The sequence below is a fragment of the Ictalurus punctatus genome, chromosome 6 (genome assembly GCF_001660625.3).
Source record: "Ictalurus punctatus breed USDA103 chromosome 6, Coco_2.0, whole genome shotgun sequence".
NCBI lineage: Eukaryota > Metazoa > Chordata > Actinopteri > Siluriformes > Ictaluridae > Ictalurus > Ictalurus punctatus.
The window spans coordinates 6,984,875-7,003,831 of record NC_030421.2 but is presented as its reverse complement, the minus strand read 5'-3'; the positions used below and the strand labels follow the sequence as shown (position 1 = coordinate 7,003,831).

At 38.3% G+C, this 18,957-nt stretch overlaps 1 protein-coding gene across 14 annotated transcripts in view; it reads right to left on the bottom strand.

Moving 5' to 3' along the window:
* gulp1a (GULP PTB domain containing engulfment adaptor 1a) overlaps positions 1–18,957 on the bottom strand; it is a 128,463-nt gene that overhangs the window by 23,452 nt on the left and 86,054 nt on the right. For 6 of the 14 annotated variants that reach the window (XM_053680776.1, XM_053680779.1, XM_053680780.1 and 3 more), the window contains one exon: positions 7,553–7,622. The exons of 5 other annotated variants lie outside the window; for them this stretch is intronic. In XM_053680776.1, the coding sequence (XP_053536751.1) occupies positions 7,553–7,580 (28 nt within the window). In that variant the 5' untranslated portion in view covers positions 7,581–7,622. Of the gene's footprint in view, positions 1–7,552; positions 7,623–13,668; positions 13,866–18,957 lie in introns of those variants that run through there. 3 more of the 14 variants (XM_053680774.1, XM_053680781.1, XM_017469855.3) reach the window with 3 other exon arrangements.

The window sequence follows — 18,957 nt, the reverse complement described above, 5'->3', positions numbered from 1 at the left end:
GGAGGTTTCCTTTCTGCGTTACAGTCTCACACAGACTATCAAACCTACGTCTACCTTTAACAATAAGAAAGAACAAGAGGTTTGCCTTCATGGTGAGATGACGGCTTTCGGTTTAAGTAAGTGTGTTTGCAATAGTTTGAGATCCATGAGAGCAGGGGATTTTTGTGGATTTTTTTTTTTTGAAGAAAAGATCAAAAGGTTAAGCAATAGAGACAAATTTTCACAGCCTTCTTTGCTCATATTTAATAAGGGTGCCAATATTAGTGGAGGGCACTGTATGTCTCTTTATTTAAACAGTAAGCACTTTTCTCTGTTTTGATGATGCTGTTACAGTGCAGGAGCATCACGTTTTTTTTTCAACAAACAGAATTGATTAGACTCGTATCTGTTTCATTACGACATACCACAACAACCAACAACCTGAACAGTGAGACATAATAAAAATCACACTCAGCTAGCAATGTTTTAGCCACGTTTGGGCAGGCTAACTCTATTTACCACCACATTTCTTAAATCTTTGCAGGCAGAAAGCTAAGGCAAGGTTAGAAATGACCTAAATAAAACATTTCCATGCCATTTTAGTATATTTACGTATATACTAGTATATTTACGCTTTCTTAAAGTAGAGATGTCAAAATATATTATCGGCAAAACAAACTTTCAGCTGTCTGCATGAATTCACAGTGACAGTCGATGGATGATTTCCATCTGCACAGACTCTGCAACATTCAGCACCAAACCATGGAGCTAGGCCAATTCTACTTTGTATGCGAGCGAAATTAGAAATCGTTGCAGCCTGAAGTCTTAAATACTTCTGCCAATATTCAAAGCATGCTGTGTTCGATTTCCTTTAAACTGCCTACCCAGCAGTAAACTGTAAAAAGTAATCAAAAGGGTGGTTGATTTTTTTTTTTCTTTATAGTGAAAGATAGATGGAACTTTTCAAAGTCACATCGTCGGCCATGAAATTTAATTAAGTAAACGCCACCCACTGTTTTGGTGATGGAACACTGACAATGATGGAGTGTTTAAATTGTTAATTACATACACAGGGAAAAGGAGGAATACCTTTCGCCTGAAAACTTCAAGAAAAGACTCCTATTCTTGGCATATGTTTGAGTGATTTTTGGATACTCCAATGTTAAAATGCAGAGCATCTACACAAAGAGTGTAAATGTTGTCAGGCCTGATACAATCTTTTTACTATCCAATGGTCTTCGAGTGGGAGGCATGGTGGCTTGGTGGCTAGCACCTGGCCTCTGCCCTATGTGGGCAGAGATTGCAAGTTCTCCCTGTGCTTCAGGGGTTTCCTCCAGGTACTCCGGTTTCCTCCCCCAGTCCAAAGACATGCAGTGTAGGCTGACTGGCATTTCCAGATTGTCCGTAGTGTGTCAGTGTATGTACAGTTGTGCCTTACAATGGGTTGGTAACCAATAAATGGTGTCCCCTGCCGTGTGTCCCAAGTTCCCTAGGATAGACTCCAGGCTCCCTGTGACCATGTGTAGGATAAGCGGTATAGTAAATGGATGGATGGATGGATAAATGTGGCGCATCCCAACGTTTTAAAAACCTCTGCTCTAATGGACCAGAGCAATACTCTGAGCCTGTGCAGAACATCAGAAAACATTGGCATTAAAATCATGAGATGGAGCTCAATTAGATCTAAAGTAGTTAAAGAGCCTCTGTAGCATCAGTGCCTAATTTCTCATTCCAGCATGTTTATCTGTTGAACTCTGAATGACAAAATGCGATATTATGGCAGCATTATGAAAAACTTCGGAATGATCTACTGCAACAAGGCTGGTATTATGATGCAGCTCATCTACCCCTGAGTATCAATCTCAGTTTTGAAGATGCTATTTGTGCTGATGGCCAGAAAGAATGAGCTTGAAGCTATATATATATATATATATATATATATATATATATATATATATATATGTGTGTGTGTGTGTGTGTGTGTGTGTGTGTGTGTGTGTGTGTGTGTGTGTATATATGTGTGTATATATATATATATATATATATATTATATATACACACACACACACACAGTCATGTGAAAAAATAAGTACACCCCATGGAAATTGTTGGCTTTTTTGACATGTTTGGACAAGCAAACATTTGAACAAAACCACAAGGAAAATCTGCGTTTTTTAATCATTTATTCAACAGAAATATCAATAGATGACATTCTTCTGTGGAAAAGGTAAGTACACCCTTGGCCTCAGAAGCTAGTATTGTCCCCTTTAGCAAAAAAAAAAACTTCTTGTAGGCATTTTGCATAATTGTCCACCTGTTTCTGACATTAGCTTGTTGGAATTTTTTACCACTACTAGGGTTCTCTTGCATGTACTGCCCATTTCAAATCCCCCCACAACATTACAATGTTATTCAAATCCAGGCTTTGACTCTGCCATTCCATAACCCTCCATAACCCTCCATTTCTTCTTTTTGAGCCATTCCTTGGTGGATTTGCTAGTGTGCTTAGGATCATCATCCTGTTGAAAAGTCCCCTTTCAGTTCAACTTCAACATCCGGATAGATGGCCTCAAGCACTCTTTGATATGATGCAGAATTCATAGTTGAATCAATGAATGCAATCTGTCTAGTCCCTGAGGCAGCAAAGTAACCCCGAACCATAACATTTACACCACCATGCTCACAGTTGGTATGAGGTGCTTCTCCTGTAGGTCTTCAGTTTGCACCAAACATGTCTGCTGTTACTGTGGCCAAACAACTCTATCTTTGAGTCGTCTGTCCAGAGCACATTATTCCAAAAGTCCTAGTCTTTGCAATCTCTTTCTGATTGTAGAAGCATGCACTTTGACACCAAAAGTTGCAATACTTACTAGCAGATACCGTGATGAAATTTTGGGGTTCTTAGAGACTTCTTCTTGCATCAGACGATCTGCTCTTAGGCTGAATTTGCTGAGACGGCCAGTCCTGGACAAATTGGCAGTCGCTTGAAATCTGTGCCATTTGTAGATTATTTTCCTTACAATATTTATTTATGTGTTTCAAATAATTTGGAGATCTTTTTAAATCCCTTGTCAGACTCATAGGCATCCACAACCTTATTTCTGAAGGCCTTACATAACTCTTTAGATCTTGGCGTGATGAGACCACACACCTTAATAGCAAAGGGAACACCAGACACTAGATATGAGAGGGGTATAAATAAGACAGGTTCCACCTGCACTCCCTAAGCAGGTTCTAATCACTGCCACCCAATCTTGAACTACTGATTCAAATTTTATGGATTTGAAGGTGTGATAAATGTAGGTACTTACTTTTTCCATGTGACTGATCTGTTTTTAGTTCATTTAAATTGTGGAAATTACTACAAAATGTCAATTTTATGTGTCATTTAATAGAGTGCATCAACTTTATCAGTAGGCGTTGTTTCCAAGAGGATAAAATGTTTGCTTGTCAAAATATGTCAAACAAAAAACAACAATTTCCATGGGGTACATCTCAATGTTGAGATGCTGCTATTCATACAGAATCCTGATTGAGGCAATTTCAGATGCTAAACGTCTTGGACTTGGAGATTTGAAAATGGGCCACTTGGGCCACATTAAAGGCTACTGTAGCTTGTTACTATAATTATCGTCATTGTGGTTAGTCATCATAGTTTATCTTGACTCCCTCACCGTGTTTTGCTTAATGCTATAACACAGAAAATCCATGGCATACGCTTAAAGCAAAAAATACTCCTGAACATCTGACATAATAGTAAGAGCCGTTATTAAATCAAAGACCTCCCATAATGACACTAATGGTTTTAAAGGAACACTAGATTGTCACTAATTACACTGGCTCTCCATCGTTACTTTGCTCTGTAGTCATAAAAGACAAAACTGTGACTGCTTGCATTAACTGAATACTTTTCAACTGTGAAACATCCAAGCACGTCTGGGCCTTTTTATGTAAGCTTTAGAGTTTATTATGCTCTACATCCCTGGCACTGTGGCGATTCAACATTCTGTCTGTTAATTGGATGCACAGCTCTTGTATGCCATTTTTCAAAGAGTCTGTGGCCAATTAATCCTTTTTGTGATCAGAGAAACAGCTTTTTCACTTCCCCTGACGCTCCCAGCAGGCTGAGGGACCAGCTATCAAAATTATCAACAACAATTAAAGCCCTTCATCGGAATTTCGGAACAAAATGAGTACAGAAATCTGAAGTTTCTTTGACTTAATGAGGCACAAAGCAAGGCGTGTTGTGTGTAAGATGTGTGTGTGTGTGTGTGTGTGTGTGTGTGAGAGAGAGAGAGAGAGAGAGAGAGAGAGAGAGAGAGAGAGAGAGATAAAGGCGGTATTAAGAAACATTTTCAGGGCAGGGACTGTATTTATTTATTTATTTTGATCGATGCTGAGTTGCTTAAATGGAGACACAAGAGCTGATATATTAGGAAATGCTAAACAAATAAACAAATAAGTAAAAGTATGCTTAAGCACACATTTCTCAAGCACACAAAGGGCACAAATATACAGATAGACACGTCACGAAATTATTTCAAGAACATATACGTTAAATGTAAATATTTCTTAAGGCCCGTTTACACCAAGCATGATAACTACATTAGTGTCCACACCAACGCACGATATTGGTCTGTTTATTCTGAGCGTGCGCTGTAGTTATATCGTCTGCTGCTTTAAATGCTCGAGCTCTTTAAAGCATGATGGATTCTGATTGGTTGTCATTGTTTTTATCGTTCATCAGCTGGAAAAAATTCGTTCTGAAAGTGATTCCAACGATATCGTGTCTCTGTGCCGTTATCGTTATCGTTGTGGTGTGGACTCTGCTATTCTTTTAGATTTAGAACGATTTTTAGAACTAAATCTTTACTGTGATTGTTACAGTCATCATAATTGGTGTGAACAGGCCTTTATAGGAATGCAGCTGAGAAGCATCAACACTAAAAGCAGCTTCACTGCTTCTGGTGTGTTTTGAGGGATTGTCATGGAGGATATTCACTTAGACAATACGACATATAAGAAGGAGCTTGTAGGTTTACCACTTCAAAAAGAAAAGTTATAAACGGGTTATAAATCTCCTTGTTATAGTATGTTAGATTTTGTGACAATGGCCACTTACCAGAATACATTACTAAATGGTTACTAGCTAGCTAGCTAAGGAAATTCAAAATGGATTTAGACTGCAAACTGGTTTGCAGCTCAGGTTTATTTGGCGATGACTTAAATTAGTAAGAGGCCAAAATTAAACCCTAAAATGAAATTTGATAACATGCTAACGTTGGATGTAAATGCTTAGCTCCAAACAAATCTATGTAATAATTTTAGAGCAAAATTTTCCAAACAAAACCTGGTTAGCAAACATTAGGAAATGTCTGAAAACATAAAAAGTTAGCTAGGTAATGTTCGCCATCCATCCATACACCTATGATTAGCTGAGAGAAACTGGATTTTAAATCTTTTGCCACTAGAGTTCATTGACATTTTCATTCACAGTATCACGCTGATCACGTGCAGCTTGTGTCCTGTAATCTAAAAAAGTCTTTTTTTGATAATGAGCAGCAATCATCTATAGATTAAAAATAAATGAGTTCATTAACTGCACATTCAAAATATGGTTCAAATCCTCTGACCTTAAAATTCCCGACCTGCTCATTACTCTACATTAATAATTCTGCACAAAGAAGCCAATCTTCTTCAGCTCACCCCCGTTGCTCTACTTCTCAGAGATTTATGCCACTCTAATGCGATATTTAGCTTGATGCGATATTGACCGGCTGTAATGATAAAATGCCACACCATGACTCTGCTGACTTTAGGTGTGCAGATGAAACATTAGAACATCTCGCTTCCAGTGTCGTCTTCCTAATGAGTCCCGCTCATTATCTCCCTCATGGAACTGCGCGCTAATGAATGCATCGTCACATAATGATTAGAGCTTTCTCTTTGGTAAATGTCACTCTTGTTGTGGTCATGAAATGGCAGGCTGGACTTTTGTCTCTCAGTGAAAGGGGTTTGAAGGGCATTTTCATGTCATATTGACCAGGGCGGTGTCATGGTGTGTCTGAGGAAAAAACACGGCTCTGTGTGCAGGCGTCCGAGACAGCCGTGATGTCCGTGCAAGACACCAGTACAGAGTCCACCGCTGGAGTCTCCATTAGTATTTTTCGTACCATTCCTAAGTATCTAAATCCTAATGATTATAATGAGCAGACTTCTAATGCATTGAATAACATTCATTCTTCTTAATAAATTGTATGTAATGTAACATAACTGAAAATGAAAACATTATTCAGAATGAACAAATACAAATGTGACTATTTGTATACACTACTACTATTGCTACACACTATTCATTTTCTTTTTGGTTTGAAATGTTTACATGGCATCTGGTTAAGACTAGAGGTTAAAACAGTCCTGCACACGTATATATGTCAAAAATAGAAAGAAAAACGCAAAAAGCAAAAAATAAAAATCCCGTCTGGTTTAGGCCACACCCACTTGGGGTTTAAATCCAAATATAGAACCAGTTACAGATTCTTGGTGCACTAAACGGATACAAATACAGATTGTGGTAATGTGTTACTCTCATACTGTTGATGTTCAAGACCTTAGCCAAAATCTGCTGAGTCATTATTTAAACCATAAAAAAGTAATGTTGTGCACCCTGCAACCTTTATTCATGATTTTCTTTTTATTCGCATCTGGTAACTCTGGAAACTGATCCTACAAACAGGAAGATGTTTGGGAAAACATGTTCGTTCATCCTCATATGAGGACGTTAATGTCGTGAAACCATGATAAATCAGGCGCATGCCGTCGTACTGAACTAAACTTTCTGTTAAACTTTTTTTTTTTTCCTGAGGAAAAAAACAATAAAGTGCTGTTCTGTGAACATTAGTTAAGTTCAAACAACAGCTGTAGGATCGCTGAAAACAAACTTTATCCAGAAATGATTGAGATTCTTAAAAAAGGTTTTTTTTCCCCCATTTTCTAGCAGTTTCATAATGACCAGTTATATAGAAGGAAATCATATGGTGACCAGATGCCAGTATTATTAAAATAAGGGAAATCTGAGGTGCAAACCGAGAAGAAGGAAAGCTCCCTCATCAGCTTACTCTCTGATTACAGACTTTATTTCATAATAAAAAGTCAGGCAAGGCTAATGAATCTGAACGCGGAAAACGTTAGCGGTTTATACAAAGCCACCTGAGACCCAGACAGAGTTTGGGCTCATCGGATAAATAAGTTATTCATTCATTTGGGAGAGACGGATGAGAACAGGCAGAGGGACATGCGTCAAGCTGTTCGGTGTGGACATGAAGGTGGAGATGGCGGTAAGTGGGGGAAAAAATAACGGATGGGAATGACAGCAAGGTGAATGACAAATGAGAGAGAGAGACTGACAGAGAGGAAAAGGACAAAAAAACATTCTGCATCATGCCTCGTTTTTCCTTTGGTGGGGTTGTAGCACTTTAACACCTCTAGAGTGACTTGTTAGGGTCCCCAGGACTTTCAGAGACGCAGTGATGGAGTGAAAAGGGCATTGAACAGAGCCGACACAATCGCTCACCTTTTTTCCTGTTAAACGGACGGCTCATGCTGGAAAATGGGCAATTTTAAGCTGAACGTACCACTTGAACCTGGAGAAACAAGAACAGACATCTGAAATCAAACGAGGTGCACTGAATTTGCAAAAAAAGGAGCATTTTAACAAATCAGAGCGGGGGGGGGGGGGGGGGTTCCTGACATTAAATCTGCATATGACTATGAGTCATATGACTATATGACTATTTATTATATATATTATATATATATTTATACTATTTATTATAGTCATATATGACTATATGACTATTTATTAGCTCCCCAAAACAACCTGAGCTGAGCATCACAAAAAACAAACAGCAACCAATTGTTACTATTCCTGAGCGCTATTTCACAGATCATTTTACCATCCAGATAACGCATGAAAAGATGAGCAATTACTCTCGGTCTGAAACAAGTCCATTAATCGCTTATCGTTTAATAGACAAGTCTATTCCTTTAACCCACGACAGAAAAAAAAACATTAAATACAGACCCAATATACAGATATAAACAGATGTTTGAGCAAGATTAAGTGCTTATCTTGTTGGTTGAACTCTGCAAACTGTACATCTTTCTCTCGTCACATTTTCCACAGTTATTGATTCACGTATCCTAAGCAACAGTTCAATACTAATTTTCTTGTGAATAAACTGTGCAAGAAGTCAAAGCAGGATGAAAAGAGAGAGGGAGAGAGAGAGAGATATGCCAGTTTGACAGATTAAATCAGTATTATATCCTCCTAGCCTTGAGGAGTCACAGAAAAAAAAAGAGGAGGCTTTATTTAAAACAGTCTAATTTACTCCCATAACACGTTGCTGTAACCAGCTCTCTGTCAACAAGAACAATGTCATTCCTTTATTCATAAATAAATGTGTGTAATAGTGTGTAGTATATTAGTATATTAGACATCTACATTCACCATCCTCTTTAATAGAAACACCTGTACACCTGCTCATTTATGCAGTGATCCAATCAACCAATCAGGTGGCAGCAGAGAAACACTTTAAATCAATGGGGGGGGGGGGGGGGGGGGATTCTCTGTGACTTCAACCATGGCATTGTTGTTGGTACCAGATGGGCTGGTTTGAGTATTTCAGATACTGCTGATCTCCTGGGATTTTCACATAACAGTTTCTAAAGTGTACACAGAATGGTGCAACAAATAACAAACAAACAAACAAACAAACACTGTGTGAGTGACAGTTCTGTAGATGGAAACGCTTTGCTGATCAGAGAGTTCAGAGTAAAATGGCTTGAGATGCCAGGAAGGATATAGGTACCAAAAAATAAACTCTCTTTACAACCATGCGAGCAGAAAAGCATCTCAGCATGAACAAAACAGCAAACCTTGAGGTGGATGAGCTACAACAGCAGAAGACCACATCAAGATCCACTCCTGTCAACCAAAAACAGGAATCTGAGGCTATCATGGGCACAGACTCACCCAAACGGGACAATTGAAGATTAGAAAACAAATCACCTGGTCTTTTCCCAGTCTTCAAATGTCCAGTTTTGGTGAGCCTGTACCCATTCTCATTAACTTCGTCCATATTGTTATGCATTTTAAACTTTGCCAACACTTGGTTTCGTTTTTGTTTTGGAGGGAGACCATAGAAAAGAGCACTTTTAGGAACGTCTCCATACTGAAGAAACAGCAAAAACCTCTTTTCCTACATAATATAGGATATATATATATATATATATATGATCAAGAAGAAAAGGATGGTGAAGAAAAATGATCAGAGATTGTAAGAGATGCCAAAGAGGAACATCATCATCATCCAGATAGTAAAGTTAATAATCAAAAATATGACTTTATATAAACACCAATCTATTTTTAACAGTTTTTTGAGAACAGTCTGGCAAAATGTATTTCCTGAATAAATGACTTCCAAACTTTATAAAAGTACAAAAACTGAATCCACTACATTTCAAACTTTTTAAAGGAACGTGCAAACATAAGCCGAAATCTGCCTAATTAAATGTCAACACAATGCTCACAAACCTCTCAATGACACGTGCATGAGCTACTACGCGACAATGGTTACAAGAAGCTAAAATCCAACATCAGAAAAAAACAATGACTTACAGTTCATCTGGAGGGCAAGATATATCCACTTTATCCACTAGTTTTATGCTTAGTTATGCTTGGCGACTATTAAGCTCCATCTGTAAGTCACTTTGATAAAAGCTTCTGAGAAATGAATAGATAATAATGTAAGAATAGAAGAATGGACTATGCATAATCTTGAACAATGTACACTCAGCAGCTCTGAGGCTACATTCGCATAAATTAGGGAAAAATAGGGGGAGAAAAAAAAGACTTAGCAGTAAAATTAGCAGTATGTATATGGTGTATGCTGTGGTTTCCACAAAGGGCACAGTGTTCCAGTATAAGGAACAGGAACAGGAAAATTACAGTATACTGCAAAATATGGCTTGGAAAGAATGTTTATTACATAAACACAAACCATTACATGTTCAGAAAGGTATTGACAGAACCAACAAGAATATGTTTTTGGGCAAATGTCAGTACAAATGAATAAACGGTGCATAAAGTTAAATGAAAAATGTTCTAATTAAACACCATTTATCTAGCCTCTTTAACATCAAACAATCATTTAAAACCAACAAACTGTGTTGTTCCTTCAACATACAATACCCTCATATAAACATCACTAAGGCCATAAAAACATCAGCGCTCTCAGTGCTATTCGTAAAACCACTGCATCAGTGGCATTCATAGCGCCTTCCCAAATTAGGAAAATTTAAAGTTGTGTTGTCGTGAATTACCTCTCGTCCATTCCACTCGACGTACAAGTGCCCATCTTGATGGATACAATAGTAAGGGAGCTATTGCTGATCCTCTCACATAAAGAAAAGAGTCTTTTAATGGGAGGTAAGGGGGTAAGAGGCAGAAGGGAATCAAGACAAAAGAAGAGGAATGGGCTTATAAATAAATAAGGAAAAAAAATTAAAGGTACACTGGTTAGGGGTTGAGCATCATCGGTGTATTATTTTTAAATAAATTCTGCTTATTATTATTACTATTATTCTGGCTAGGGTATCTATGGCAGCCCATAGATCTGTGTGTAAAAAGTTGTGAAATTTGGCACACAGCTTTAGGACACCTTCAGTTACAAATACACCAAAGTTGGGCCCTAAGCTCCAAAAGCTCTAGCGCCACCAACAGGTCAAAGTTTGGCCAAATTTCCAAGTACGTTTATGACCATACCTTTTGCCAATGTGGCCAAAATTTCAATGCCAATTTCAATTTCCTCCTAATTAAATTTTTTTGGCCATCTTAGATTTTGTTTTAAAAAACGAAATTCGCTACTCCTCCTACGAAAAAAAAGTTGTCCTTGATCACTACATGACCTTAACACATATTATATAGGCTATACCTGTTTTAGGAACTCAATAACTTCGTAAGTAAACAGCGCCTACATTGTTCTGCATTTTAAACTTTGCCAATACCTTGGTTTTGGAGGGAGACGATAGAAAAGAGCACTTTTAGGAATGTCTCCATTCTGAAGAAACAGCACAAAGCCTCTTTTCCTACATAATATAGGATATGTATGGAATCCCCAAAAATCCCCTCTTTTCCTTATGTTGTATAGTAGAAACAAATTGACAAGAATTGACAAAATCAAGGTCCTGGAAAGTGCTGGATCGTGAACCAGTGTCAACCTCAACGAGTCAAGGAGTTCAAATACCTGGTGTCACTGGTCCAGGAAAATAAAGTAGCATCCACACCCAGGATTTATGACAGGATCGGCCAGTCTGCCATAGCCTTTGCCTTGCTAAAGTGGTGCATACAAAAGAAAACAACATGTACATCAAGGCCAAGATGCAGCTCTTCCGAATGCTAATCCTGCCTGTACTGCTGTACGGGATCAAAACGTGGCTGCTGCTCAAGTCAGCACTTGTGGTCAGCACATAGCCTAAGGTCAGAGACTTAACCCTAAACAAGCTAGGAATGTCACCACTGATTACAAGCCTGGAAAAGTATTGTCTGAAATTCAGTGGCACTGACGGCAACATACTACGATGTCACTGTCATCCAGACCAAAAGATCTTATAGACTCCCACCCAATGACCCTTCAATACAAAACACAAATATGGCAGAATAGTGTATGTCAGTATCTTGGGTGTTTACAGATGCATTCTCATAAATGACCAAGTAGAAAGAGATGATGGGACGTTAGCTAACTATTTACCAAAGGAACTGGATGAACCACGTCAGCTACCGGAGCTTCTGGACAGCAGGGCTTCGTGAATATGGGCAGACATGGGAGGCGGGGTCAAAGCGTAAACAAATCAGTGCTTTAGCAGTTTATCTTGTAGCAGCTACAGCCAACTTTTAAACAGGGTCACACTTTCTACAAAGAATTTATCTACAAAGATATTAATCTTTTAGAGTTCTACATCAGGCCATGTTTAGCCTGCACTGTCTTAGTACTTAATAAGCTAAATACAGCCTTTTAATATACTTCATGTAGAGTGCATCACTGGCAAAGTCGGAGCAAAGGGTGCTCTCAGCTGCATCACTTTGTAAATTTTTTATCGCAAATGAATCCAGCGATGGAGTCAGGACATGTTTCTGTGCTCCTGAAGTCCTTCAGGGAATGGTGCAGAGATACAGAGTGCCGCTTGCCAAAACTTATCAGACCGGGTACTAAAACAGAACGGAAAACAAAACTGCCGCCGAGGCTTGTTTACGGCCAATTGAGCTGTCAGAGAGTGCAACGCAGAGTCAACCGGACAAGGACAGAGGCATCTTGACCAAGCAGGTGCATTTATGATGCAAGAGCAATGTGAGGCGTTGTAATAAAACCATGAGGTCACTAAAAAAGGGAGGAGGAATCGATCGCAGCGACATATTCCTGACGCAATTCTGAGGAAGGTGGAAGGGACAGAACACACCAAAAGGCAGCTACTCCATGGAGTTTTCAGTATACAGATTGCCGTCTTTGATAAAAGAGAGAGAAGAAAATATAATGAGCTCTACACAATGCTTGGAAAGAAAAAAACAACAAAATTTTACTTCAAGGTAATATTATTTTGCCACCTGGGTCCTCACCGGGTCCGTGCTGTCAGTCACGCTGATTGACAGAAGCTGCATTTGTGTGTTTTATCACTTCCTGACTGATGAATCACCCTGACCTAGGAAAGCATCAAACCTCCCGCTGGAATCAAACGCGACACGACCGGCCAGCCCTTTTCCCACCATTCTCCAAGACAACACCAAGAAAGACACTTCGGAAAGTTTTAGTGATAAAATACACCGCTGTCTGGAATGCAAATGGATCCAGTGATGGAGTGCAAGACGCAAAACTGCATAAACATAGAAAGCAATGAATGCAGGGAAGGAAAAGTGCAGGTATTACTGCTATACATCACATCTGGAGAATCAAGCATGACTCATTGTTTATCATTAGTCAGCTCATGCATATTAAAAAGTCTAAGAAAAACTGTGCAAACTTTGGAGTGGATGGTTATTTTAGAACAAATCAACACCCGAGAAAGACAAAATACAGAAAGAAGTAAAGCGAAAACTTTTACAATTCTTTGGACAAAGCAGAAAAAGATCAGTTCTTTAACATGACATCCACTGAGGCTGTTTTCCAAGCAGAAATAGACTGTTTTCCAGCTCTGACTTTTGAAATACATTTATTTCATTTTTTAAAGAGCTATATGAGCTCCTTTGACCTTGTGAAATTCAGCAGTCAGGAATAGACAGTTCAGATATAACACAATAATAGCCCCCCCCAAAAAAGGGTGAGCAGAAAACAGCACTAAAAAATTTGCGATGCATAAAAATCCACACCGTTTTGAAGCCATACGTGAATTGACTGAGCCAGAATTGAGCACAAAAACAAGCGTACATGCATGACCGCGCCAGCCGTGTGCTAACAATCCGAACGTCAACAATAATCTTTCAGAAGATTCTTGTGTCCGCTCTGGAATTTGGCTCGTTAAACCTTCGAAGCAAGCTGTTAAAGATGCAACTCCCTACATTCCTCACATGGTCTGGACCCTGCCGTAAACAATGTCCAGGTAGTGTGCAAAAAGAAAAAGAAAGGCAAACTTTCTTACCAACAAGTAGAAAAACAGCACTCGGTACCCTGTGCCAAGGCAAGCCGAACAACGAGGAGACTTTCATAGGAACCCGCAGAAGAATGAGAGACAGGGTGAGGCATTATACACTCCGAGAGAGAGAGAGAGAGAGAGAGAGAGAGAGAGAGAGAGAGAGGGAAGGATAGTGGGGAGGAAGTTCCAATGGTGCTTAATAGTTTTCAGCTGTGGGCCAGATGGGGATGCGTACAGGAGTGCTGTGAGGGGGCTGAGGAGTTTGTGAGAGTGAAAAAAAAAAAAAAGGGTAGAGGAGGTCTATAATCTGTGACAGGGTTTTCAGGTTTGCCGAAAACGTAGAAACTGAATGACGTGTATATATGCATATGAAAAAAGGAATAGTACTGAACAAGGAAAAGTTTCTATGCTCTCATTTTTAAGCACAAATGTAGAATCTTGTCCTTGTTGTTGATCACTATTGTGTAATTTGGTAGGAAAATGCATAGAATAGGAATTAGGGATGGGGAATATGACAAAAATATCATATCACGATTCTTAAAAACAATTCTACGAGACACATTATGTGTCACGATATGTAGGTTTGCTCAAAAACTGCCAGCAACTGCAATCAGTCGTGTTGCATTTAAAAAAAAATGACAAATAATAATAAATATTCGCATAACAGTTATAAATTATTAATAAACCAATTTATAATGCATGTATTTTGATATTTTTTGTACTTAAACGGTAATATTTTTGATAAACATTTCCTTGTAAATATTTAACAATGACAAAGACAAAAATGACAATTTTACAAAAGTACAATAAAATCACATCAGCTGCTTTAATTCAGCTTGTAAGTATAATTATTTTTTTAATTAAAAAAAGATACCATGATAGCTCAAAAAAATAAATAAATAAATAAACTAAGTGTACTGTGACATAATTTATCACAACATTGATATTATATCACCACATCGCCCAGCCCTAATACGAATGTAACTGGATTTTAATGCATTATTCACAATGATCAGATAAACAGGAGGTTTTTTTTTGTTTTGTTTTGTTTTTTTTAAGAACGTTTGATGTTTGAAAAGGTTCACAGGGAGTTCTTATGAGATTAGAGGTGTGCATCTGGACTGGAATCCCAGGTGATGCAATACAAGACATGTGAGCAGGAGGTTTAAACTTTAATGCACAAGCAAACAGTCAGATGTGAACTTCACAGAACAAACAAAGACCACGTTAACACGAATGTACGACAATCCTTGGTAACCGCCTGGTCTGTGTGGTGGTGCTTTAACTTAGGGTACTCGCTTGTTCATATTTTGGGAAATAAATAAATCTCTAGTTGAGTGATGTAGATGAGGTTGAGGAACTGTCAAAAAGAAAAAAATCTTGTTTAGGCCACACAATCTTCTGGTTTAAATCTGAAGACAGATGCAGGTATTTGGAGCAGTAAACAGATACACAAACAGATTCTTGGAGCAATTAACAGACATAGAAACAGATATTTGGAGCAGTAAACAGATGCAGTAAATGGATCCAGTTACAGATAGCGATAAAGATAGGGACATCACACCAATAGAACAGAAGAAAGAACTCAATTCTTAACCTTGTGTTTAAGCTACGTAAACATTTCAAAACTTTCTCACGACTCAGTCAACGGGACACCAAAAAGCCTGTGGTTAGTGAGGAAAAAAAAGGTGGAGGGAGGAAGAGAAATCCCCCGAAATGTGGAAGAAATATGTTCCAACATGTTCCCCAACTCAAATTTCCACTGCAGCTGCAGAACCACTTGAGCACAAACATGAGTGGGTCAGTGGATCTTCTGAGCAAAACATCCTGCAGTTTTAAAATCCTGCACCATTGTCCATATCAGTTCTACGAAGCTTTGGAGCAAAAACAAAAACGTTGGCAGTACCAGTCTACTTTTACACACAGAACAGAGAAATTAGGGGAAGTTCACGATCGGGTTCTGCGTCCACCACGTGCATGGCCTGAGTGGTCTGGGTGGTGGTGTGTTAGTCTTGGCATTGCAGTGATGACGCAGACTTCAGCACATTCTCTCTCTTTATTTTATTTTTCTCAAGTGTTGGTTTTTCCTTTTCCTTTTTTTTTTTTTTTCTTTTTTGGTTTCCATCATCTCCACCCCTCAGTCTTGTGTGAACAGCTGTGTCGACAGAGGGGGAGAGGGAGAAAAATCTCAATTTCTCAAGGTGCTGTGTGGTGGTTAAAAACTACGTGTAAGGCTTCTTCTGAAGTGTATTCGTGACGTCCCACGTACCTGGACATCTTTAGAGCAAGGGCCGTGAAATCATGGACTATCGTCTGGACGTGGGATCGAAAATATTTCAGTGGACCGAACCAATCAGATCAACGTATCACAAAACAAGCTCAGTTTTAACTTTAGTTTGTAAGCAAGTGCAGATCTGTTGTGGCTTAGCCAACCGCATGAATTTATTAGGAGTGGATCTACACCGTGCATTGTATTGTTTGATGCGGGGCTCTTGATAAAAATACGTCAGCGTGTTGAACAATATGTGCAACAGCCTGCATAGTCAAGTAGATTATTAGAATCATGAGAGGCTACAGGGGTTTAAAACAAAACATACTTCTTCTAAGCATGCTGTTTTTCACAAGCCAATACGCTAGCATACTACCCCAGCGCTAACAACACACACACATGCTGCACTCTCTCTCTCTCTCTCTCTCTCTCTCTCTCTCTCTCTCTCTCTCTCTCTCTCTCTCTCTCTCTCTCTCTCTCTCTCTCTCTCTCTCTCTCTCTCTCTCTCTCTCTCTCTCTCTCTCTCTCTCTCTGCTGCTTTAAGACAGAAATTCCCAGTTGATCTAATCTGGGTTAAAGACATGTTCACATTCACAAAGAAAGTAGAAAACTCAGGATTCAAAACACTGAGCTACAGAGAGCTATGCGACTTTTACAGCACTGCTTGCTAACAGCAGAATGTGAAATAAAGAGCTTTGTGCTTTATGAGTCATACTCAGGATGGTTGTGATTTTTAATGCCAAACTGGGCTAGTTGTGCAACAACAAATCAGAAAAAGAGTTAGAACGTATAAAGAGTTATAATCCATATCGTATAAATGGAAACCAAAGGCACATATTAATGCAAGTCATATTTTGGCTGTATTGAAAAGTAATTGAGATTGTAGCGAATTAGAAATGTTTTATACCGTGGCCACCCCTGGCATTTATGTAAATTATTTAACTGAAGACAGATCAATGGGTATAATGGGAGATAAACTAGCTAGCGGGAAAAAGTATGTGTTAATTCAACTCACGTCAAATTCAAACAAACGCGTTTAATCTCTTCAGAGTCTGTGGTGCTAGTAAAATGTGGTAACCTGAAGTAAAACAAAACATTACCACTTCAAATTGTCTTAATGCATGGACATGAACTAATGGTTATGCATTAAAATGAAAGCGTTATAGCCCTTCGGTCACGTTAGTTGTTTATCCGAATTGGATCGTTTAGTTTAATTGAATAACCCTGGGGTTAGAGTTTAACTCAGGAATGCCAAGGGGGAAAAAAATAAAGTTGGACCACGTGTAAATCAGCATTATATAATCTGATCTAAATGCAGGTGATTATCTGGACTGGATGCTGATTAAAAGGAAATATTTATCCAAAACCTTGATGGAAATAGATTGGTTATGTAAGATGGAGGTCTAATTTCCAGAAAATGCAATTGACCTACCTCAAGAGCTTTAAGATTTTCTAAAAAAAAAAAAAAAAAAAAAAAAGCTATGTTTGACGTTTCTACGGACTCTACCAGGCCTTTTTTCATCAGTCAATCTTACATGTCCTGAAAAGCTTCTATTTGTTTTAGAGAGATCCTATTCAGAGTTTTTGTGAAACTATTTGCAAACTTGAAAGACCTTGTCTTTTACTCCTCAAAATCCTTTCTGTTGAACCTCATTGGACCGCAGTTAATATACGAACACCAGACATTCCATTCAAGCATCTTTGTGTTATTAAATCATACAAAAGCCAATGTTATACAGGTTAATTGTTGTAGGAAAGGAGGAGACAAACTGAAGTGTGCTCTAGTCTAAAAGCTTTTGAGTCCTGAGAGGAGACACACAGCTAATATCAAAAAGACTGCAACTAAACAACAGGATAATCCAATAGGTCAGGCTCTGACATTTCCTGCTGAAACAACGAGCAAAGCAATCCAATTACGATTAGACAAAGGTTGGACCACACAGCTGAGAAAGGATAATGTTTCTTTTAATAATCAGAAGATTAAGAGATGTCCAAGTCCTCATGACAGCCTAAAAGGCCAAAGTCCATCACTGTCTTTGCTTTGAGTGAGTAATTTTGTATATACTGTTTAAGGAGACAGGGAAAGAGAATGGGCAAAGAACTCATGGGAGGCCTTGCTACAGTTCAGAAAGAATCTTATTTACATCCATTCAACAAACAAACATATTATAAATGAGTGCAACAACACAGAATTCATAGATTTATAGGTACTTTTTTCTTTAACGCCATTCGGGTCAATGATGTGACGTCATCTTTTTTATGACAACATTTTTTTATACTAAAAAATGTTCAATTGTTTTTAAATGTAGCATGCATTGTATGAACATGTTACTTACAGGTATTAAAAAATAAACAAAGTGCAACTCATTTTTAAAGCATTTCACTGTGCTAGAAATATGTCCAACGAGTAGCCCACACACTCTAAATAAGAGAACGCTTCATGCGAGGAAAGAAAAAAAAAAAGGCACTGCTTTACTGGAAAACAAAAAAGGCAAATGTTTCGGTCATGTGTGACCTTGCAGTGCTGGGTGTAGGAGCCATCTTAAAATAAAAAGTTACATGGGTCACAAGATTTTTTACACACCAAAAAAAAGTAAAACCCAAAATAAAGTGATATATGCTCACCACTTAATCCCCAAAGTTCTCAACAACATCAAACCGACAAATACAGAACCAAACAAAAACAGGACATAACCATTGAATCACAAGACGCAAGATGGTAACCAAATAACAAACACAAAGACAATATCAAAATGGAGAAACCTCATAGATGTATATCTTATTAGGAAAACAGGAGAATTGTAGAGTTGTAGAATTGTTAATATGTGTGGAAAAACAGAAAAGGTCTAGATATGGAATAACATATTCTAACAAAGCATGACAATTGGAGTGCTTCATTTAATCCCTTAGGGTGTATATAGTCCATATAATAAATCCATTTGGATTCACATTGTAAAACCCTTTTGTTCAAATCACCACCTCTTCTTGGACAGGAGGTATTCACCCTCTGAATACAACAAAATTTC